The 23,013-nt window shown below is 43.8% G+C and overlaps 1 protein-coding gene across 14 annotated transcripts in view; it reads left to right on the top strand.

Annotated features, from left to right (window-relative positions):
* plekha6 (pleckstrin homology domain containing, family A member 6) overlaps positions 1-23,013 on the top strand; it is an 80,856-nt gene that overhangs the window by 52,821 nt on the left and 5,022 nt on the right. For 6 of the 14 annotated variants that reach the window (XM_048254076.1, XM_048254077.1, XM_048254068.1 and 3 more), the window contains 19 exons: positions 8,766-8,950; positions 9,344-9,778; positions 10,214-10,709; positions 10,980-11,066; positions 11,319-11,372; positions 12,505-12,585; positions 13,318-13,386; positions 13,696-13,776; positions 13,896-14,045; positions 15,188-15,283; positions 15,808-15,919; positions 16,230-16,369; positions 17,571-17,738; positions 19,252-19,321; positions 19,499-19,605; positions 19,879-20,046; positions 20,758-20,910; positions 21,249-21,382; positions 21,851-21,993. In XM_048254076.1, the coding sequence (XP_048110033.1) occupies positions 8,766-8,950; positions 9,344-9,778; positions 10,214-10,709; positions 10,980-11,066; positions 11,319-11,372; positions 12,505-12,585; positions 13,318-13,386; positions 13,696-13,776; positions 13,896-14,045; positions 15,188-15,283; positions 15,808-15,919; positions 16,230-16,369; positions 17,571-17,738; positions 19,252-19,321; positions 19,499-19,605; positions 19,879-20,046; positions 20,758-20,910; positions 21,249-21,382; positions 21,851-21,993 (2,929 nt within the window). Of the gene's footprint in view, positions 1-5,425; positions 7,702-8,765; positions 8,951-9,343; positions 9,779-10,213; positions 10,710-10,979; positions 11,067-11,318; positions 11,373-12,504; positions 12,586-13,317; positions 13,387-13,695; positions 13,777-13,895; positions 14,046-15,187; positions 15,284-15,807; positions 15,920-16,229; positions 16,370-17,570; positions 17,739-19,251; positions 19,322-19,498; positions 19,606-19,878; positions 20,047-20,757; positions 20,911-21,248; positions 21,383-21,850; positions 21,994-23,013 lie in introns of those variants that run through there. The other 8 variants (XM_048254081.1, XM_048254079.1, XM_048254071.1 and 5 more) reach the window with 8 other exon arrangements.

The raw sequence follows: 23,013 nt of genomic DNA, 5'->3' as shown, positions 1-23,013 counted from the left end.
GATCACATTTCAGCTGCTCAGCCCTGGTCAGGGAGGAGAGAGGATGACCGCGCGGCTGCACCACAGCCAGACCTGGCAACGGGACACGCTTCTGTTTCATTAATATGCAGTTTATTAAAAACAATCTCTGGGTCTCACCACCCCTATACACACACACACACACCCACACACCCCCACCCACCCACCCACACACACACACATACACACACACACACACACACACACACACACACACACACACACACACACACACGCACACGCACACCACGCACACACACACACACATGCACATACACGCACACACACACAGACCTGCACGCATGCACACGCACACGCACGCACTGTTTGAGCTGTGTTGCTTATAGTAGATGTGCAGCGTTTGGTTCATGTGCTACAAAAGCTGAAGTTTATTTATGAAAGTGGCCTCACTCCCTTCTCTCCCTACTTGAGCAGTTGAGCCTGAGGCCTCATGGACTCTGCATTGCTGTGGATGGGCTCCTCAACGTGCAGCTCAGAAACAACTGGTAGAGGAATGCGCTAGCACTCCCCTACCTACCTAGTGTACCACCACCGTGACATATTCTCAAGTGGATGTGTATGATATATCCATCTGTAAAGGGGGCTATTATTACAGTGTGATACCGTCAGAGTCTATTATTACAGATACCGTCAGGGTCTGCAGACTTTTGAGGGAACAGTGGCAATATGCGCTGGTTCTTTTGCAAACAGTTTGCTCGTGTTTTGTTAAGGACAAGGGCTCCTCATGTCTGTACAGGTCGAGGGTGGTGTAGGGGCTTGTTTGAATGGCAACTGTCATTTTGAAACGGCCCAATGAGAGAAGGCCAGGGTCAGCCCTTGGGAGGTTGTGCGTTTGCACTTTTTTCCTTTCTTCTTTCACTGGCTGTGCAGCACAGGTCCGAGCATGTGACCAGATGCAGCTCTAGGGAGGGCAGAAGAAGAGGAGGTAAAAAATCGAACGTTTCGGGGAAAAAAACTCTGGCGCCTAAAGGGTTAGTGGTTGCATCATTCGAACAGGACTCTGCCTGTCCAATAGGGCACCACCTCATTCCTAGTTGTCTTGGTTATTGATTGGCTGAAGGGAGTGAGGTCATTCTCAACAATTCTGACAGAATTGACTTAGCCTTATCAGATCATGTGTGAAGTGATTATTTTTTTTTGTTTACATTTTCAGTGAATCAAAACTAGCAGATAAATGGAATGTTTTCTGATTATCTGTGTATGATTACCTCCCACATTCTGCCAGTATTTTTGTTTTATTGCCAGTATGGGCTTGCGGGGTCAAACACATTAACAACTTAGAGCAGACGCTCATAACTCACATGGCTTATGGTGCAGTGATATATTGCACAGTTATGAATTCTTTGGGCACATGCATTGTATGTTATTTATGGTAAAACACTACACTCTCAAAACAAGTAATCTTAATGGGATGTGTGTATTCAGATTTTAAATGTTTAGAATAGAAATATGGTTCAGATTCATTTGGCTTGACTGTTTCAGTCATGTTGCACTTTGCTCTGATCTGTATTGCTTAAAAGTTTAGGTTCACGTGTTATGTTGTTATGTTAACGTTGGTATGTTTTATTGCTTTATGGTTATGTTTACGGGTGTGTTTATCTCCAGCAATCAACCTAATGAAGTCGTAATCATTAATTGTTGGATTATTTATGTAGATAAGCCACTTTTATGTCCTTTGGTCACACCACCTGATCAGGATTTTGAATCTGGTTCATGCCAGTAGTCAAAAGATGTCAGAGACCATGCAAACCACTCTCAGTGCAGCGTGTCTTTGCCTCATGTTTGTAAGCCATGCATACCTGTTTCCTGATCTGCTGCCCTGTTTAAATGTAACCAAAGCTACACATGATCCCGGCGGTGGCCATGAATATTGTATTATGAGCTATGTTGGCCATGCACAGTTGTTGTTTTCTTGCCATGACTTAGAACAAGCTAGTTTTTCTTGAATTTGTTGTTTTGAGGGCTTCTTATGTGCTTCCTGTACAATACATATGAGTGGCAGCTGGTGTGTAATTTTAGCCAGCTGTCATTAATAGTCCTTTTAATCATAAAGCACACAGCGCGCTGCCCTTGAGAGTGTTTCAGATGTATTTTTAATGCCGCATTTTTATCATCTCATTTGAACTTAAAGCATCGACTCATGGCTCAAGTCTTGTCAGTTGCTTTCATGCTGTACTCCTCTGATAGGGATAATTTGGACCACAGTGCTGCTCACTAACGTAACGCTTTCCTCCTCTTGAGGTTCTCTGGCCCAGTTCTACCAGTTACTTTTATACTTTGCCCCTCTAGTAGTTTCATGTTTTCACATGCTGTATGCACATACACATACCATTCATAGGATGCATTTATTATTGAATGTTTTTTTATTTCTATAGCCCACTATTAGTGGCATAATCTGATCGACCAGGTCACTTGACCACTCGTATGAGTGACTTCCCAGATAACAATTTCATCTGGGCCGGATCCGCATAAAAGCCTTTACTGTAGATCCGCCTGTAGCGGACATACAGTACGGTATCTGACTGTGGGCCAGATCTGCACCTGATAGAGGTTTCAGCTCTGCTAGCAATGCTGTTTTATCACCGGTTTACAGATTTGTCCCAGGTCCGATTTCCGCAACTCAACCGAAGTGACATTAATTAAGGTGCTGATTCTGCTTTGACTGTCCTTTCCCTACTTCATTGTCAACTGACTGCTAACTGACTGTTTGGACGCCGGATCAGGTCCATTATACAGATCCGTGCCGGACGTTGTGGTAGGTGGGGCCCAGTTCCGTCCCAGTGTATCTTTCCTATCTGGGTTATCTGCATGCTTACTGAAAGACATGTTTTGATCTTAAACCTGAAGTAGATGGAAATATAACACATCCACAAACAGACTTTGACATGGGCAATATAAGTGTAGTATGCAGAGATGTAGCAAGCATTTTGTTTCAGTATTTGGTTTGATCAGAATGTGTTGAGTTAAAGAAAACTGTTTGCACTGGAAGGTCATGGCCTGGAACTCAAAGACATGAGTTGCGTGACTAGTTGCATGTCTATACTTGACATCATTCTGATGATTTCTCAGATGTTTGTATGCCAGTTAAGAAAAATAAACAAGTTGCTCAGTGAATGGCCTGCACTTTAGCAGTTATGTTTGTGTTGATATTTCCGGATCTGTTCTTAGAAAAGCTTTTGTCCAAAGCGGAAAAAAGTTATAGTTTGTGTGCTTTGTCTTTGAGTATCTAACCTCCCATCCCATTCAGTTTAAATGTCTCATTCTGGATTGTGAATACCATTTCTGCTACTATGATGATGGTGTTTTAGGAGGATAGTTTAAGGTAGATAGATTTCAATAGAGTTTTCTTTTCAATCACTTTATTCAGAGCTTTTTACACATCTGTGATCTATCTATCTTCATCTATCAGGTTTAATACTCTCCAACCACGAGAAAAGAGATGTATGACTTCCTAACTGAATAGTTTGGTACTCATGTGCCTGTGAGACCTCATTGACATGTAAAGCCTGTAATTGCTTTGAAGTCCTTTGATTGAAACACATTTAACTGTACTTGAACCAGTATCCTGATACACTGAGTTCAATGCTAACTGCTGAGGTGTTAAGCTATTCTCTATCCTCTCACCCATTCTCACAGATGTCTCAACTAATTGGGCCCTAATTGTAAACTAATTGTTACAGCGAAGGGTTAATTATTGGTGTGGCATTGGTGTGTCAATTGGGATGAAAAACAGGACTTCATAATTTGAGAATATGATTATTACAGTATCTTGTTTCAGTCTGAGGAGATCTTCAATTGTGAAGTATTTGTCCAAGATGCCAACAGTTTGATAAATATGTGCTCTATTTTACTGATTACTGAGGACTGATTAATACATTGATTCCTTCACCAAGCAACTCCTCTGCGTCTTGGCAGAGCACCACCTACTGTTCCGAGACAAAAGCAGCATCTCTCTGCACTCCGAGAGCCGGAGGAAGGCGGATGTGCCTGCAATGACTTAGCTCTTATCCGGAGGCCTGGCCATCGCCTCGGCCAAGTGCTGCCCTGAATATCGACGAAGGCCCTCGGTTACATAAGCAGACCGAGCAGACGCATCCTGAGTCAGCGGTTTCAGCACCCCCACCCCCACCCTCCACCCTCTACCGTCCCTTTGAAGCGACGGCATGTCTGCACAGCACCACCCCGAGTCAACCAGTAATGGCGGTGATAAACTCTGATATAAAACGAGCATCGTTTTAATGTGCTGGCACCAGAAACGGCTCATGCAGAGTCACAGGAACACAGAACTAGGATACCAGCTGAGGGTGTTTTGTTTAGTCTTGGCCTGCCCGAAAAAGCCTCTCTCGATCCCTGCCCCTCTGACCAAGATCCCAAGGCACCTTGTGATGCATGCTGGACAAGGCCTATCTTGGGCTTCCCCCCTTTCCTCCCCTCCTCTCTCGCTCTTTGTGCACAATATTTATTATTCTCTCTCTCTCTCTATCTCTCTCTCTCTCTCCCTCCATGAGAGAGGACACACCCTGGGCAGCCAGTCAACATTTCTCAGCAGCGCTCAGCTGCTTTCCCAGGGTTACGGGCCGCATTTGTTATTGGTGGTGGTGGTGGTGGTGGTGGTGGTGTTGTTTGTTGGTGCTGTGTTCAAGTTCAAGACGAGGGCATCTGCATCTGCCATTCGGGAGAAAAAAAGAAGGGAACATGGAAGAGAATGAGAATGAGATTTAAACAGGGGAGGGCAGAGGGAGGGAGAGAAAGAAGAACAGAGACAAGGAGAAAGTGAGTTTGGCTGATGTGCTTTCACAACGGACACTGCTTTTATTCCAGCCAGTATTCTTCTCCAGTGGTCTTTTGGCTGGTTGGCTCTTTGCTGTAATTGGCAGTTGGTGTTACGCTGATACAAAGAACACTTAGTACCCATCTAAGTGCCAGAGCCAACACTGTCCGCTCCACCTGTTAAGCTTACCTGAGGCGAGAAATGTACCTAATGCAAACAGTGGGGCTGTAAAAAGATAAATAGCAGTTCTTGATGGATAGCAATTGTAATTATGGAATAGAAACTGAATAGAGGCTCATAAGTCTTGTGACTTAAGGCAGAGGGAAACCTATGGGGGCCTTTTTCTTCCCTAATGGAGACACTGAGAGGTTTTGTAGAGCACCTCTTCCCTTCCGTTTAAGTGCTCTACTTGTGTGTCTCTAGAGGCTTTATGTGCTCTGGAGATGATGGCTGAGGAGCAGTATTACCAAAGTTAGTGTTACTCTCTCTGTGTGTGTGTGTGTGTGTGTGTGTGTGTGTGTGTGTGTGTGTGTGTGTGTGTGTGCACTGTGGCATGTATACTGTGCATGTATACTGTGCTGTGTGTGTGCCTGTGCCTGGCCATACTGTGTGTGCGTGTGTTCATATGTGTGTAAAGATTATGAAGAGAGGTACAGTAGACAGCAGGTGCACTGATATCTCCAGGCAAAGAAACGCTCCCTTTGTCAGAAGTGTGCCTCGTCCCAGCGGCCGCTGACGAGTCCTGTCTTCATATGAGCAGCGGTGCCAGGCTGTAAATCTAGAGCGCTGGCTCTGTCCACCGCGCTCACTCAGCTCTGCCTCGGTCACCCAGCACCGCTGCACCCCTCAGCCCGTCTCGGCCTCGTCTCACACGTGGACGGTGACACAGAGGTCAAGGTCAAAGACTTCAAGGTGACAGGAGAGCAGAGAATGCAACAAAAAGTAGACAACATTCATTTAGTGTTTATGCACCAATAGTCATGGATCTCGTCATATTTATGGTCTATAAGGTTGTTTTGATGTTTATGCATCCATAGTCATAGATCTTGTCGAATGGGCTATAAGGTTGTCAATCAAGACTACAGTAAATAAATAATACAGTGCAGGAAACTCATTTAATTGATTGTGATAATTAGTCAGATAATAACCAATTTTGCAATTGGATGGGAAGAACAGTTGTTTCGTGGACAGGAAAGAATGTCTTATTATGTATCTCTTTGCTAAACCCGTTTGTGGTAGGTGTCGGCATGGCACTGGGACAAGAGCTTGGTATCCTTGGTGAACCTCAGTATTGTTGACATATCTGTCAGCCGGTGTAGCTGGAGATGTGTCCTGACAGGTAGGGGTGTGTCCAGGGGCACGAGCAGCAGAAGCAGACAATGTGAGAGTCATGAATGAGCCTCATTGTCAGTTGTCCTCCGGTTTGCAGCCCCTGCTGAGAGTTCTCTTCGTGAAGAGCCTGGTTGTTTTGGTAGTGTGATATCCAGTTGCTGCAGCTGTGAAAATGACACAGGTTTCTCGGTGTTCCAATTTGACTTGAATTGTTTCGCTTTTTTTGCGCTGAGAACGATAATGAAAGTAAGATGTGTATGTTATACATCCCTCTCTTTTTGGCTGGCTGTCTTTTGAGTCCAGTTCCCAAATGCAATTATACACCTTGCAGATGCTTATTTTGGAAGGAGGCCGGCCGCTAGTCTAGACCATGATCTTCTCCCCTGTGCAGGACAACAACAGCAGAATGGAAATGAAACTGCAGCAGTGTTTCAAGACAGATGGCCCGTGCTAGGCCTCTCTGACTCTCTTGTAAAACACTATTGGACTTTCAAATGAGGTTTAGTCTGTGATTTCTTATACTTTTGGACATAAAAGGTGATGTACTTTCCCTAGACTAACAAAGACATATCATAAATTAAAGATTTATTGAGGATGTTTGTGATATTCTTTGTGTCCCCCCTCGATCTCTCTCTCTCTCTCTCTCTCTCTCTCTCTCTGTCTCTCTCACTCTGTGTGTGTGTGTGTGTATGTGTGTGTGTGTTTGTGCAGTTTCACCAGTGATACATTGTCGTGAATATGAACTCCAGTGCAACCCATGGATATTATTTTCATGAAGCCAGGCTTGCTGCCATCTGACCACACCTTCTGTTGTCAGAAAAAAAACACAATACTTCACTTTCCTAAATGTCCAAGCCAGTGTCCCCATCTGAAAAATTAGAGTGTATGTGTATTTGTGTGTGTATGTGTCTGTGTATGTGCTAGCTCACTTTTCCCTAGAAATGCTACATTCCGTGAAAAAATGGTTTGCTTTGAAAAGCAATGTTCCATGGTATTATCATAATAGGCTTGTCAGTATAGTTGCCTTGAGCAGGGCCTGCTAGAAACTTGTGTTTTTGCTGTTCCTACAATGCTGTGACTACATCTGTGTCAGGTATTCTGATGTGCTCCAGAACCTCACACATTCACAGTGTGCCCTCATGTGGTTGTTTGTTTGTACTACAGCCTACTTCCTACCGCTTTGGTGAAATTGAGATAAAAACACTGTGAAGCAGCCTAAATGAGCACACATGCCACTGTGTGTTCTAAGACAGCTGTTTTACTTGAAATAAAACATCGCAGCGAACACTAAAAATAACATTCCCATACAGGTTGTCATTCCTACAGTGTTCTTCATGAAAAGTGTACCATTCCTAGGAGTCCCTCACCTCGCAAAGCCCCTTCTAACATCCACAGATAACCGACTAGCTGTGTGTGTGCACCCACCCCCTTTCCTCTGACACCCACTGATCCTCACCCTTTCTCTCCTCTCCGTCCTCATCCCCCGCCCGCCCTTGAGGACCTGAGTGGGACTCTCACCGGACGTCCCTGTCTGAGTTCCCCAAAGAGCTCCCTTAAGTGTAGGTAGAAGGACGTCATCGTCACCTCTTCTCTTGGTGTTTGTTTCGCTCACTACTGCATGTGGCTGTTTGATAACATGGCTGGGTTCACTTCACTGTGTAGTCAAGAGCACCAGGGCTATGACAACAGCATGCTTTACATAGGATTCAAAGGCATGGTTCACAAATGTTATCGCCTGTACTCTGGTTTGTAAAAAGTTGTATGATTGGCATGGTCAAAAACACAAAAAGGATAGCCACACCCGCTCTCTGCCAGACGTCTATGATTGGTCACGGTAGCCTTTTGCTAATCTTCTGCCATGATCAAAAAAAAAGTCTCAGTGATGGTCAGTCAAGACCACAGGATGCTCTTATCTACTGTAAGCAGTTAAGCCAAGTGAATCCAACAGTGCATGCACTCTTAAAATGAAACTGTGTTGTCCCTATCTGGACATAGAGATGTGTTGAAAAACAACACACGTTGTGTTATTTTTAACATGTACGTTTTAAGAGTGTACACAGTATAACAAAAACAATGTGTTAGAAATAACACAGACTGTGTTGTCCCTATCAATTACTGTCTATTTTGCAGAGCTGTGTAGATTGCATTACATTAAAAGCCCAGTATGTCATCCTATTGGAATATTAAATCCAAGTCAGATTTCAGTAACATTCCCAAATTTATATCACCCCTATGACAAGATAATTATAAAAAACAAGGCAAATGGAGAGAGAACCATTGGGTGTTCTTAAAGTGTTAATAATTACCAACTAGCATTCATTTGCCAACCCTGTAATTACGTTTCAAAATGGTTACCAACATGTCCAAACAATACTTCAGGATTTCTTAACAACTGTCTCTGTATTTATCCGGCGACAGAATGACAAGTAGATTGCATGTTTGGAACTGCCATGTACCACATAATGTCAGTCTTGCATGATCTGTGCTGAAGCTCTTCTAACCATGGCAGGCTACTGAGGCTTGTATACATTTGTTGACATTTTTTACATCTGCCTTTGTGTTTTTTGTTTACATTTGCCTTTTGTTTACATCTACCTGTTGTATGTGTGTTTGTGTGTTGCAGGTGTGGTATGAGGACGAGGTGGAGCAGGACGGGACGGATAGTAAGGGCAGCATTGCGTTCTGTCTGCAGGTGGAGCACCCGGGCACACGGACCTACTACTTCAGTGCTGACTGCCAGGAGGAACAGGAAGAGTGGGTGAAGGCAATGAGCGACGCAGCCAGCGTTCAGGTCTCTCACACGCCAAGGTATCACACACACACACACACACGCACACATACACAGACACAAACTTGGCCAAATACAGACTTGTATCTAATAACACTCATGCCAACACTAAGGCACCATTTGAATCCATCAGAAAGTAACTGCAATCAGTGAAGTTTATTACCTTGGAAGTGTTTTCTACTAATCTATGTTACATCTATGTTTATTGTATGATCTAAATTTTTTGAATGCTTTTATACCAAATGTTTTGCCTCAATATAAATACTCCATATTTCACATGCATGCAGACATAACAGTTTATATTAAGTATAAACTCACTAAGTACCATATATGCCCACTCTAGTTGCTATTAATATGTTTCTTGCTTCCCACACAACTTGCAGACAGTCATCCGCCTGTGTCTCTCTTCACAGCAGGAGCGATTCTGAACTGACCCCATCTGAGGAGCAGAACTACATCCAGTCGCCCAGAGAGCCAGTGCCCGAGACCAATGGGCAGGCCGTAGCCACCCAAAGACTCAGCCCTTCTCCAGCCGGAGCACGGCACCAGATGAACGGTGGACACAACGCAGACCCAACAGCGGAGGCCAGAGCGCCCCCTAACAGGCCCCCTCACCGGCCTCAGCAGCCCAACGGCTGGGGGAACTACGGGACACCGGGCAGCCCTGCTTACCTACCCCAGGCCCAGCAGCAGCAGGAGGGCCAACGGCCGGAGAGCGTGGTCCTGCGACGGAGCATTGCGCCTCGCTCTGCCCCTGAGAAAATGGCCCAGAGGAAGAGCTCCATGACCCAGCTGCAGCAGTGGGTCAACCAGCGGCGCGGCATGGCCACTCAGGAGGACCTGCGCAGGTGAATGGACATATGAAAACCACAGGAGCGCATCACAGATGAGAGGGCTGGGCAGGAATTTGTTGTGGTGCTGCAGTATAGCCATACCAAATGTGTAGAGTGAAATTCCGTTATTGTAAATATAGCAATTGTAATGTAATTGCTATCTTGTTTATTGTCTAGTGTAGTTGTCAAAGAAAAAAGATTCTCATGAATTAACATTATGTACATTTTTATTATTCATATACTGTAAATGTTGCATAGCTAGATAGCATATCATTTGAGGCAGTGGGAAATGTGTGATAACTAGTTAGTTAGCTAGTTAGTTAGTTAGTTAGTTAGTAACTAATCTATTGATGTAAGTTGCTAAACGCTGTAAAGCGTCTGCCAAATGAATAAATGTAAATGTAAATGTAGTTAAAGCTCTAAGTCTCCCCATCCTACTGCACTTTACAGCCCGTCCCGGTACTACCCAGGGCAGCGTGCCATGCCCGACTACTACGCTGGGTACGGCGGGCCGCAGTACGTAGAGGAATACCCGCTGTACCCGCCAGGTATACGGCCCGACAGCATCTGCTCGGCCTCAGCTGCGTACGAGCAGCGCTGGACGGCGGAGGAGAAGCGGCGGTCCCTGCGCGACGGCGGCGCCATGTTCCGCGAGGCCCAGTGGCATCCCGCAGGCCCACCGCCGGCGGCCTACTACGGCCACGTGGACCCCCTGCACGGCTCCATGCGCCGCCTGTCTATCCAGCCACGCTCACGCTCTGTCCCGCGCTCGCCCTCGTCCTCGGTCTCAGGGGGGCCCTACTCGCCGGGGCCGCACCTGTACGCCTCACCCCTCCGCTCGCCCAGCATCCACTTTGGAGGGGGAGGCCCCGGCCGGCACCGGGACGAGATCATCTATGCCGACCCCTCGGCTTACGGCCTGCGCCGCTCCATCAGCTCTCCAAAGGTGATGCCCCTCTGCCTGCCCGATGTGACACGTTTTTATCAGTCCTTCACATGACTACAAGATGATACCAATACTACTAGCCTGATAAAGGCATACAGTACCTCAAAAAGTGGCAACAAGTGTATTTTTGCATAGTGATGTTTTAATGTAGTACTTGATGTATTTTAAAGTAGCACTGTGTACTTATTTAGTTACATGATGCACTGTATGACTGACATGTAATGACTAAGATTGCTCACCAATGTGAAAAACCTCTGTGTTTTACTTCAGTATGACTACCCAGGGGATCGGCAGTCCATCAGTCAAGGAATATACCCGTACAACTATCCAGCGTCACCTGCTCTGCACAATAAAATGGTACGGTACTGCTCGTCTACTTTTATAACATAACTGATATCGGTGCAAAACACCATATAGATAGCAAAGCACCTAGTGCAGGAGCCGTTAGGCAGCTTTGCGGTATGCCGGCTTCATCTGTGTGTCATCATTCTGCACAAGCTTTGCACTTTTCATGCTCATCCACTTTCTCCCCCTCCTCCCCCGCCCTCTGTCGCTCTGTCCATCTCTCCGTCTGTCTGCTGTCTGCCGGCTACCCGCTACCCGCTCCAGGATGACATTTTAGACCTGCAGCTTCAGCGCAATTTGGAATACCTTGATCAACAGGTAGGAAATGTACCTTCAGCTGTTACTGCTTGGCTTTCTGTACTGAGTGAACTAAAACTGGGTTTAAATCAAGGACGATATGAGGAAGCTTGAAGGAAACTATTTTGGTCATAAACAGTCGTAGGGTAAGCTTATAAGATATAACTGTATCTATTTTCAGAAAGGTACACTTATAAGTGGCCTGTTTTGATTTGATGGCATAAAACTATGTGTAAGTTGAAGGCCATAGGCAGAGATATGTGGGAATGTTATTATATGTAAGTCATAAAGATAAATCACTAGCTGAATTCCATTACCAGTACACAGTGCAATTTGCAACTTCATTTCCAACTGGACAGGATAATCAGGGAACATGACTGTATAACACAAAAACTAGTAAGCAAATCATTTAGATGAAATAGACCATGCAGTAGATACAAAAGTAAGAATCCCTTACATTCAGAAATATGTCCAGATTAATCTTGCTATTTATTCTGAAGTATTTTGAATCATGTCCAGATTAAGATTTAGTCCAGATTAAGTTTAAATGTTGTCAGCACCACCTGTCATGAAACATCTCCCCCATGTTTGAGCTCTTCCTCCCTTATGTCTCCTGTTTCGTCACGACTGTCTTTGTCTAGAGCCACACCAAGATTAAGCATCTGATAGAATGTAGTTAGTGCCATATTGTTTTGGCAATGGCAGCAGTGCATATAAGAATGACAAATGTGTGTGTTCAGGAATGTTAGCCAGAACAAGGAATCATCTTTTTATAGCTGCACTTATATTTGCTGAACGTGCTAGAGACGCCATGGGTGTGGATCCTGTCTACTCAGGAAACACAAAGAACAATAATATACACACACTTGTTGAAGTACACACTGTTAAGGGTTGCTTCAAGGATTGGACGAAGTAGTGTAACAAATAACTTAAAATGTTAGCGTTTGTGAATGACTGGCTGCCATCTCACAAATCATCTGAGATCAAAGTCTCTTATTTGGCAACATGATGAATCATAACGTAGTGTCAAGATAAGCGGATCATGTTTCACTTGGAAAAATAGATTTCTGTTGGGGACTTTTAAACACTAAAATAATTTATATCTCCATGACTGATAAACATAGTTGTTGAGTGACAGTATGTTTCACCCCAGGTGACAGAAGGAGATCACCTAATCAGCATGGTAACCAGAATGGTTGAGCGTACTTCCTCTCGACCAAAGCTATTCTCACAAGTAAGACGGAGAAGAGTCAAGCAGAGAGTCAGGCTTTGTCCACTACACTGTTCAGAGGAGCATGACTTACTCCTCACTGTCTTAGTCCAGACTCATTCAGGTTGAATGACTCTGAACTAGACTACATTTACGCTGGAGTAGCCTCAGCCCTAAAAAAAAACCTGACCCTCTCTGAGTGTTCTCTAGTGATGTGGCATGCTTCAGTAAACGTGGTGACAGGTTTTTCTTGTGCTTTCATTTGAGGTCAGGGTGTCCTTTTTGTGTTTAGGTTTAATGTTCATTTCATAGTGTGATCCCTGATTCTCCATGTCCTGTTGTTTTGTGTTGTCATGTCTATGTGTTCTGCTATGTTTGTGCTGGTCATTACACAGCTGTCAGTCAGTCTTGTTCATGTCATTACTTTTACAGTGATGGAAAAAGGGTCTGCAGCTGTAATAAAATATGCTATTTCATTTTGCTTAACTTTTACAAAATTTGATTTTTTTTTTTTTGTTTTTTTTTTTCAATTTTCTTAAGTTATCGGTGTGGTATTGGCTTCATATTCTAAATGTTCTCAGTCTGTTCATTTAAGACACAAGACGATGCATTAAAGATATCACACAGATTGGAGTAAAAATATGTGGTGTGTGTGTGTGTGTGTGTGTGTGTGTGTATTTGTGTGTCTGTTTGTATGCGTGTGTGTGCATGTGTGTGTGTTGGTGTGTGTGTGTCTGCGTCTGACTATGTGTGCAGGTGCCTCCATTCCATGATGTCTACAGAGACCTTCATCCTACCCTGAAGCTCAATGAGATGGAGACCAGTGTAAGGCATCTCTACTCAGGCTTTCTATTTATAACTATGCCTTTATTAATCTTGCTGTTGCCTTTGTCATTCTCCCAGGTACATTACATTGTATGACTATAAAATGCAAAACACAGGCAATCCCCATTGTATTTGCAGTTGATGCTACAGAGTGAAGTTATGCATAGAGAGATGTTGGGCAGTGTATGTGAAGTTTGTTCTGCCATTTATGGCACAGATTTGGGGTTTTAACAGACATTCTGTATTTCATGCATGACGCCTGATGGACTATTTATGATATTTATGTATTTATGATAACTGTCACTGCAGAAACTCTTGGGCCGATTGTGTGAACAGCACCGAGTCATGAAAGAACAGGAGACGGTGGTCCACCGGTTGCGGATGGATAAGGTAGAACATCTGTTTTACTGTATCGGCTGTCTAGTGCCAAGATAACTTGCACATCAGAGAAAACCAATGCCTGAGCATTCTGTGTAGTCAGTGTACTATTTGTTGTTTGCACTTCTCAGGATAACCTGGAGGAGGCGCTGGTGGCCACGCACCAGGAGATGGAGATGTACAGGAGTCAGGCGCTCACCTCAGACAAGTTACAGATGAAGAAGGAGACTCTTCAGAGTCAGCTGATCAAGATTCGCGGAGAGCTCTCCCAAGCCTCCAGTGTAAGAACAGGGGGATGAGTTAATTGAGGCCAGGGGACAATAGGAACATGTTATTTTATACAAGTAAAAAAGGGATAAAAGCAGATAGATAGATAGATAGATAGATAGATAGATAGATAGATAGATAGATAGATATTGAGGGGAAATTCAGGGGGGTCTCAGTAGCATACAGACATCACACACAACATGCACTTACAGCAGAAATGGTAAATATAAGTATGAGTATAAACATATAACCAAACTCCACTGTACAATAGAGACAGTAGGAGATAAGAAAAACTAACAAAACTAAATATACTATATAAATAAATGTAAATCCAGTGTGCTTGAGGGTGATCAAGCATGAGACGCTTGTAGTGACAGGGCCTGTAGTTCTGTGTGCATGGTGAGGTGCTCAAGAGAGTGAGTGTCATGGTGAAGGTGCAAAAAGTAGTCCAACAGTAGTCCTTTAGTTATGTGTGAAGCATGAAACAAGGGAGAGCATTAGACCAAAAGACATCAGATAACTGAATGATATAACTGGATTTAAAAAATAGCATTAGGTTAAAAATGGTGTGGCTTGACTACTGTAGAGATGGGAAGGGGTGAATTAAAGCAACACAGTGTTGTTCTACCTGACAATAAAGGCTTCAAACTCATTTTGATGCAATAATGAGCGTCTGACATGGCCAATGCTTGCCCGGAATGCTTGATATTGCACTATGAAATGTTGTTGATTGGGTAGGATCATGACCCATTTGTTTTTTTGTGTGTCTTAGTGCTAAATGGCACTGAATATTGATGCCAAGTGGCATAAATATCAATTCTTCCAGGCATAGTGTTGCTTTTAAAGGCTATCAGCAGAAAGTAGGATAGCACCTCACCAAAAGATAATCACAGATCACAAGTCACAGTAGACATTTGGTATAGTTATTACATTTTTTGTATTTCTGAAATACAAATTACTTTTTGTATTTCAGGTTTGTTGATGTATCAAAGAATAACATATCTAAAAATGCATATCCATTGGTGGCCCAGATTATTTTCTCCATTTTTAATGTTCGTTCAGGCCCCTACCTCTTCAATCAGAAGCTTAGAAGGGATAATATGTAAGAGTTCAAATGACTTGGTTTGGAAACTCATTTGAAATCTCACTCCCTCAGGCATTGACATCCACCAGAGTGGAGTTTGAGGCTTTAGAGGATGAAGTCAACGCCATCCATGGGGACCTCTGGGAGCAGCTCAACGCTGGAGGGCAGGTAAGCAAGAGCAGGATGATTCATAGACACATTTTTGAATGGACTTAGGGTCGTTTTATATTGCTAACTAATTTATAAAGGTAATCGAGTTGACTGTTTGGAAGTCAATTCAAGATTTTTTCAGCAACAGTCTAACACAAGCCCAGAGGCGGTGTTATCAATAATTAACAACCTCTGAATGATTAAATAAGTAAGAATTAGAGTTCCTGCCTGGCAGCATTCATAAATTATCTATAAGAGACATTTAAAACCCCAGTAGAACTTCTGAGCTGGTTTTGGGTGCCCTTAACATACCAACATGTAACAGATGAAATTCCCTACCTCACATGTGACGGTAAATAAAAAGGGAATAGTACCGTGTTAGCTAATCTCTATGTAGGCTAACTAGCTAGTTAGCAAACTAACTAGTTTGACATTTTAATATTGCTACAGCTACCCTAAAAGTGTTTTGATGATAAGTTGTTCCTCAAACTTTTAATTGTTCTGCTCTCTTGTTCCAATTATCTCACTGCTCTTGTCCTCAGAGTGAACTGGTGCACAGGCACATTCAGAAGGAGTTCTGGAGAGTCCAGGATGTGTTAGAGGGACTGCACAAAAACAACCTCTCTCGTGGAACAGACACTGCTAAGCATAGAGGTAACCACCCGCACATACACATTTACAACAATAACACATTAAGTGGTCTTGACAGAGTTTTATGATTGCCTGAACAATTCGGAAGAATTTTTAATGTCAGCACTTCCACAAATATGTTAGCTGAGATTAGAATATTTAAATGTGGATGTGTCACTATGACTACTCTGGTGTAAAAAAAACCCCATTTGCAATGGCTTTAACTTAGCAGAGTATTATGGCCATTTTGAAAAACAATGTTTTTTATTCGAGTGAACATTACCCAGCTCCTCAGATCTAACTAGCATCTATGTCTTTTTTTGCACTTCCACAGTGACTAGTGGGGCATCTGGTTCCTTCAGCACAAATAGTCCAGCCAGTCCCCTGAGCTCTGTTAGCCTGACTAGCCCCCTCAGCCCCTTCTCCCCTGTCTCTGGCTCCCAGGTGTCCCCCACCAAGCAGACAGGCTCAGAGGTAAGCATCTGTGGGCCCCAGCCCTCTCACCTGCACTGAGTGAGAATCCTCATGTGCCTTATTGTCTCTTTCTTCTCTTAGCAGCCTCCTGTAAGGGTTCATATAGCATACTAGCTGTCGTTGAAGGTTGATACTGTATCTCCTATCGATCAAATGCCCTCCCTTTGGCACAAGTGGCATGTCAAAATACTCCAATTGCTAGAGCTGGAGCAGTCGTGGCCTACTGGTTAGGGCTTTGGGCCTGTAACCGGAGGGTTGCCGGTTTGATCCCCAACCAATAGGAGCGGCTGAAGTGCCCTTGAGCAAGGCACCTAACCCCTCACTGCTCCCCGAGCGCCGCTGTAGCAAGGCAGCCCACTGCTTCTGTTCACTGTGTGCTCTGTGTGTTCACTAATTCACGGATGGGACAAATGCAGAGACCAAATTACTTGTATACGCAAGTATACTTGGCCGAGAAACCTGATTTACGATTTACATTGATAGAGATGTTGAAACCAAATAAATGCAATTTGGTCCAGAGTTGCTCAAAATAAACCTGGTCATTTCAGCTGATTTATCTAATACAATTTAACAGCATTTCCTTTGCAGTGGCCTCTGACCAAGAATGAGGCTCAAAATGTTTTGCAATTAAGTTTGTTTGTGAAAGGGCTTAAAGTCAGACATGCAGGCAGAGACAGTCTTGGTTAACTCATTAAGGGACAGCCACTTGACATGGATGATGCCCATTTCTGTAATTGAAACCATGCCCCTTTGTGCATAGACCACATTTGAACTTTGTGGCATGCACAGAAATGTACTTTGTAATAGGATTAACTGACTCTTATATCTTGTCAGTGATAGCCCTTCGGATCTGACTGATGGCAATAGTTAGATATCTTTCTGATAGGCATGCACTTTTCAAACTATCATCAACATTCTCCCTTATATGAAGGTACTTTGTATAGTAGATGCTCATTCATCATAGGCACCTTTTCAGACATGTTGTTGGAGGCAAATCACCAGAGCTTCATTATTCAAAGCCTGCCATGAACCTCTCTGCATTCCTCACAGCCTGGCTTCTGTTATTCCTCTGATGCATAGGGCTCTTCCTCCTCTTCCTCTACCCCTCTCTGCCTTCCTCCTTTTTCTATCCATTTCCCCTATCTCCTTCTCTCTCCCTCTCTCTCTCTCTCTGTCTATCTGTCTTTTCTTGTTGCTTTAGGACAATTTGCCACCGAGGCCACCCCTCCCTAAGTCCTACCTCCCCTTGGAAACCTCCCCCACTGCCCCACCCTCTGTGCCCCCCTTGCCCTCTTACAGCAGTGCCTGGCACTCTAGCAGCATAGAGGACCCCTACAGGGACGACGACGATGGCTACCACGGAAGAAAGGTACCTCAGATTCCGGGGCAGCCGCAGAGAGAGAGAGAGAGAGAGAGAGAGAGAGAGAGAGAGAGAGGGAGAAAGAGAGGGACCCAGGGGAAGCCATTCCCCGACCCCTCTTAAAAGCTGGCACTGACGGACTCGCCCCTTAAACCACCCCAAACACCCCCCTCCATGTCACCATCCCACCCCCATTCTCACTATCTTTCATTTCACCCTCTACCACCTTTTCCACTCCTCCATCACTTCTTGTGACTCACCTCTTTTCAAACATTTCCTTTGGCTGGATTCACAAGCTTGCACATCTGTGGGTTAAAATGGTGGCACACGGCCTGGGCAGGTACAGGACTGTTTAGCCTGCTTCTAAATTCCATTTCAGATGACATTTAGGCTTGAATCTATGGAACTGAAATTAAACTCTCTAATTGGGCTCAATCCGAGGTTGTTCATGTGCACAAGGATTTTTTAATTCTAAAAATATCCTATCACAAAGAGCCTTCACAAACAACAAAAATCAGATTCTCTTACTAATAAATCCACCATGACAGACATTCCCTCTCCATGAAAAAAGGAAAATGTAAGGAATTAACACATAATGCTTGACCTTAAATAGCCAAGAGTTTCTGCTGCAAACAGTGAAGAGGGGCATTGTACTGAACTTCTGTCATGTTTCTTGCTCTCTACGAAGCAGCAACATTTAAGCAAATATGATTGAAGTTTGAGTTTCTGGGAAACAAAACCAATATCTATGAACTACTGGTGGAAGTATGCTCCAGTTGGAATGTTTTTTTTAAGCAAAGTGTTTGAGATGTATGTTGGAAGCTGAAGGAGAAGATTCTGGATTTCTTCTTACTGCTCGAGAACCACCTGGTTCAGTAGCTGCTCAGGTCCAACTGGGAGGGTGGTGATCTGGCTTTGGTTGGATTGGCGCTGTCTAATTGGTCAGAGGAGAAAAACGAATGCATCTGTTTTCATTTAGTCCCTCCGCACTGCTTTCAATTGGCCCATCATTCATAGATGAACGCTATCTGCCCGAAGATGTTATCCTGCCCAGATATGATGTTGTTTATGCTTGCAGCATTACTTTCAGATTCTCATATAATGAGTCTGTAATGGTAGCAGTATCTCTGTCAGTGGGAAAGAGAAAACATCTCCATCAGTGTAAGAAAATGAATGCATTGCCTTCCAGTGCCAACCTGACTCACAGATCCTCTCCCTCTTGTATTTGCCATCCTTGATTTGTGTTCTCTGATCTTGTAGTGGTTTATCTGCCAGTGTTTGTTTTGTGTGTATCTGCTTAGCCAAATGTTCAACTTCCTGAATCTGAGCTTCATTCAGGGAGCTACCAGTGACGGCCTGGAGCAAAGTGCAGTCCAGTTTCATCCTGTTTGTTTGGTGCAAACGTCACCCTCAACACATTTGTGTTTGTAGCTGTGTGTCATGTGCAATAACCTATGTCATTGTGCAGTTTTTGTCCCCCTCTAAAGTAAAGATACTAAAGTCAGTTCATTTTGTGTTCCAGCAGAGACCCTTATCTGGAGACAAGACCAGCAGTAATGATCAATACTTGGAGCACACCAGTGTAAACAAAGGTGAGACCTTGAAGGAATGCAAGCTGAGAGATATTGAATCCTTGAAGCACATTTTTTACAGAATGACTTTCCTGGTGTTCACTATGGGTACTGTACTAGCAGACACATCTCTTAAAAGTACTCTTGACTGCTTTTTCACCAGACTATGGTAATGACGACATGCATTGTTTCACACAGTAGGCATAGTACCTCCACTGGCAAGGTCTCCCGGTGAGGAACAGACCAGGAGTTCTGCTCCCATCCATCGGCGGAATGGAAAGGTGTCCAATGGCCATATCTCCAGGGTGAGGCTCTGTGATGAATGCTTATTGTAGCTTAATTTAAGATGGGTCAAAAGTTAACTGAATTAAGTAACCCCTATCTCTACATGTACATTTAATGATAATTGTACAGTATGTGTCTTATATGCTGATTGGATTAGTTGACTTGGAAAGCACAATGAGTAGCCACAGCAGCATCTCATAAAGATATCAGTGATGGGGTGTGTGGCGTCCAGAATCTGCATCCATGGAGACGTCTCTCCGGTCACTCTAAGTGGGTTCTGCCTCATTCCGCAGGAGCGACCCAAGAGTGCCGTGTTCCCTGCGGAGGTAAAGTCCAAGATGAGTGTGGAGGAGCAGAACGAGCGCATCAGACGGAACCTCAGCAGCTCGGTCAGGGACAAGAGGCGCAGTCTGAACCTGTCTGGCTCCCAGTTAGACGGCTCCAAACCCAGCTACAGGGTGGTGAGTCTGGCAAATAAATGCATGATGATTTTCTCAGGAAAAAAGAGCACAATGCTGTATCATGACTTAAGCCATGCCCCTTTGGCTGTCTTGTGATAATTTATTTGATATCAGCCTGATATGGTTTATTCCATTCTTAAAATAATGGAACAAACTGCCATTAATTCATGACCTCAATCTTAAGTAAGAATACAGCAAAGGCTACAGGACATCACACAGATCTCTAATAGAGTTCAGGTGATCTGACTACTAGTGATTCAGAGCCTTGTCCCTGCTGCTTGTTGTAAAGTTGTGATCATGTAATGTGCTGGAATTGTGGATCACATGGGAGGGTGGATGCAAAATAATGCAGATTATAACACAGAGATCAAAGGGTAGTAGGACATTGGGGGAGAGACAGGAAATTTGATGAAAACAGAGATTGTGAAGATACCGTGTAACAAGTCATGTGCACTTCCTTAGCAATAGAGTTTTGGTAAAAAAGGTTAAGTTGATTGCATGTCATGTGTTTCTGAGATTCAAGTGTTGATTGTGGATGCCTGAAAAGGGCCCAAAACGAATCAGAAACCAAAGGGACACTTGTTTTTGAATGGTTCACCTATTGCATTATTTTCTTTCAAGGAAAGAATGGAAACTTGCTCCCTCCTTGTTTCTTAAGGGGTTTTACACTTTTTCCACGACTTTGGAGTGATAATTGTTGTTGGTGGGCAGGTGAGGAGGAGGTTAACAGCACACGAGGTGGACATCAAAGACTTGGAGGCCGCAGTCCGAGGAGAGGGGGTGGAAACGCCTCGGGAGGAGATTGCACGCCTGCGTCGACTACAGATGGAGCCACAGCACTATGATCTGGACATCAGCAAAGAGGCAAGGATGCCCTTAGCTCTAGCCTCCCAGTGACCCACACATGGGAAGCTGCAAGCTGGAGATTCTAATAGGAAGGTTTCCTTAGATTGACCCTCGATGGTTATATTTAGAGCCCTTAGCCTTAGGGTTTACTCTTGAATTTCCAATGGTGTTTGCTATTATTGTACTTTGTACTTACTACTCAGGTGAGAACTCTTTACTGTAGATGATGTTTTTTTGTTATGTTTTGTTTTAAGATCATTTACAACTTTGAAGAGTAGATGAAGAGCCTCTGCTTTAAAATGTATTCTATCACTTAGATGTTTAACTGGTTGCTGAATGCTCTTTTGATCTTTCAGCTGTTAGCACCTGAGAAGATTTTGATCCCTGAGCGGTACTTGGATGCAGAGCCTAGCAAACCTCTAAGTCCTGAGGAGATGCGTGAAAAACAGAAGAAAGTGGAGAGGATCAAGACTCTCATCGCCAAATCAAAGTATAACCAAGGACTTTCTGAAATGCTTTTCATGCAACACTACATCCTAGCCACTCACAAAGTATTAGCACTTGGTCTGCGTCACTCATGTAGTAACTCTGTGTATATTCTACTTCCCTGCAAACATTTTTTATAATGTTTTTATATTGAAGCTGATCAGTTCAGGTAGAGCAGTGGTGCATATCCATATTGTTGATCCAATGCATGCCTAATGGGTCAGTTTAAGCTTTAGGTTTCTCAGTCAACTTCATGTTAATGCTGTAACATCTTAAAGTGTATAAGTAAGCCATTTTGCAATTTGATCACATTTGGGGTTCAGGTAAGATTATGGTAAGTGTTGACCTTTTGTATAGAGTTTATAAATTAGAACTTGTTGTTGAATGTGTCGTACCTTCTACTGACTAGTATCTACCTCTAGCTGAATCATTAGCGCTGGGTGCTAACAGCCATCTGCGCTCTCTCTCCCAGTCTGCAGAACGTGGTTCCTCAGCTGGACGGGCCAGTTGAGAGCCAGCCCAACCCTGACCAGCAGCTGCAGGAGCAGGAGAAGCGCATCGAAATCTCCTGCGCCCTGGCCGCCGAGGCCTCACGCCGCAGCCGCCTGCTGTCTGGTGAGGAAGCCTCCCGTCCACCAGAGGACCAGCAGAGGCAACTCAAAACCCCCAGTGTCTGACCCCTGAGCCCAGGCCCACTTGCCAGCCCTACCCTGACCAACCCACCCCACTCTTAGCCCCACACCCATTTCCCTCTCACATTGCTCCAATTGATCACACCTGAACTCACCACCACTGCCTGTGCCCTGTCATCATAGTCAGTCTTGTGACTCCTCTCCCTGGTCACTCCACTGAGATCCATTTCCCAGTTGCTTAGCCTCTCACTGTCTGTCTCTGTCACTATACCTCATTGAGACCCACGTTACCCTGTCTTAATCTTTACCCAACTTCCTGTGCAATCCAGACTCCACCCTCACTGTTTCAACCTCACCCCTAACTCATTCGAGTGTTGCAGTTCCTCTGTCTGAACTATGTAAATTCCCCTCAAATATCATCATTCTCTAGATGGGATAACACTTTACAAGGGCATGGGACTTCAGTGTTGAGGTTGCTGTTTATGTTAAACCACCTGTAATTATTTATATAATGGTACAAACCCATGCATGTTTATGCCCAGTTTTATTTAATTTCCCTTTGACACAAAGTTCCAGCATGGTTCACATATAAAATAATCAGATATAAAGGACAAAAAGTTTGTTGTGAAAGATAAGAAAAAAAGTTGAAGGAATATTGATATATATTCATATTACCATCAAATCTTAACACTAATGGATTAGCATCAAATATATTTGTGCAACCTCACATCTGAAGTCTGAATGATATTACATTATTTTTTATGCATAGGTTTACATGTACAATAATATACATTTATGTCAAATTGAGTATTATATATATATTTAGTTATATATTTTGGCACGGCTGTACCTATCAAACTATTAGACAAAGCACCTGAGTCATATGCTTTCCGCTTATGCGTTAGTGGAATGTCACCTAAAATGTTGGCATGGCATTGATTATAGGTTTTTTGGCAAACCAAATTATAACCTGACCTCAATATACGTTTATTCTCAAAAATCT

Source organism: Alosa alosa, chromosome 10 (genome assembly GCF_017589495.1).
Source record: "Alosa alosa isolate M-15738 ecotype Scorff River chromosome 10, AALO_Geno_1.1, whole genome shotgun sequence".
NCBI classification, from domain to species: domain Eukaryota; kingdom Metazoa; phylum Chordata; class Actinopteri; order Clupeiformes; family Clupeidae; genus Alosa; species Alosa alosa.
Note: the sequence above shows the minus strand (reverse complement) of the source record. Positions and strands in the feature narration are given on the sequence as shown.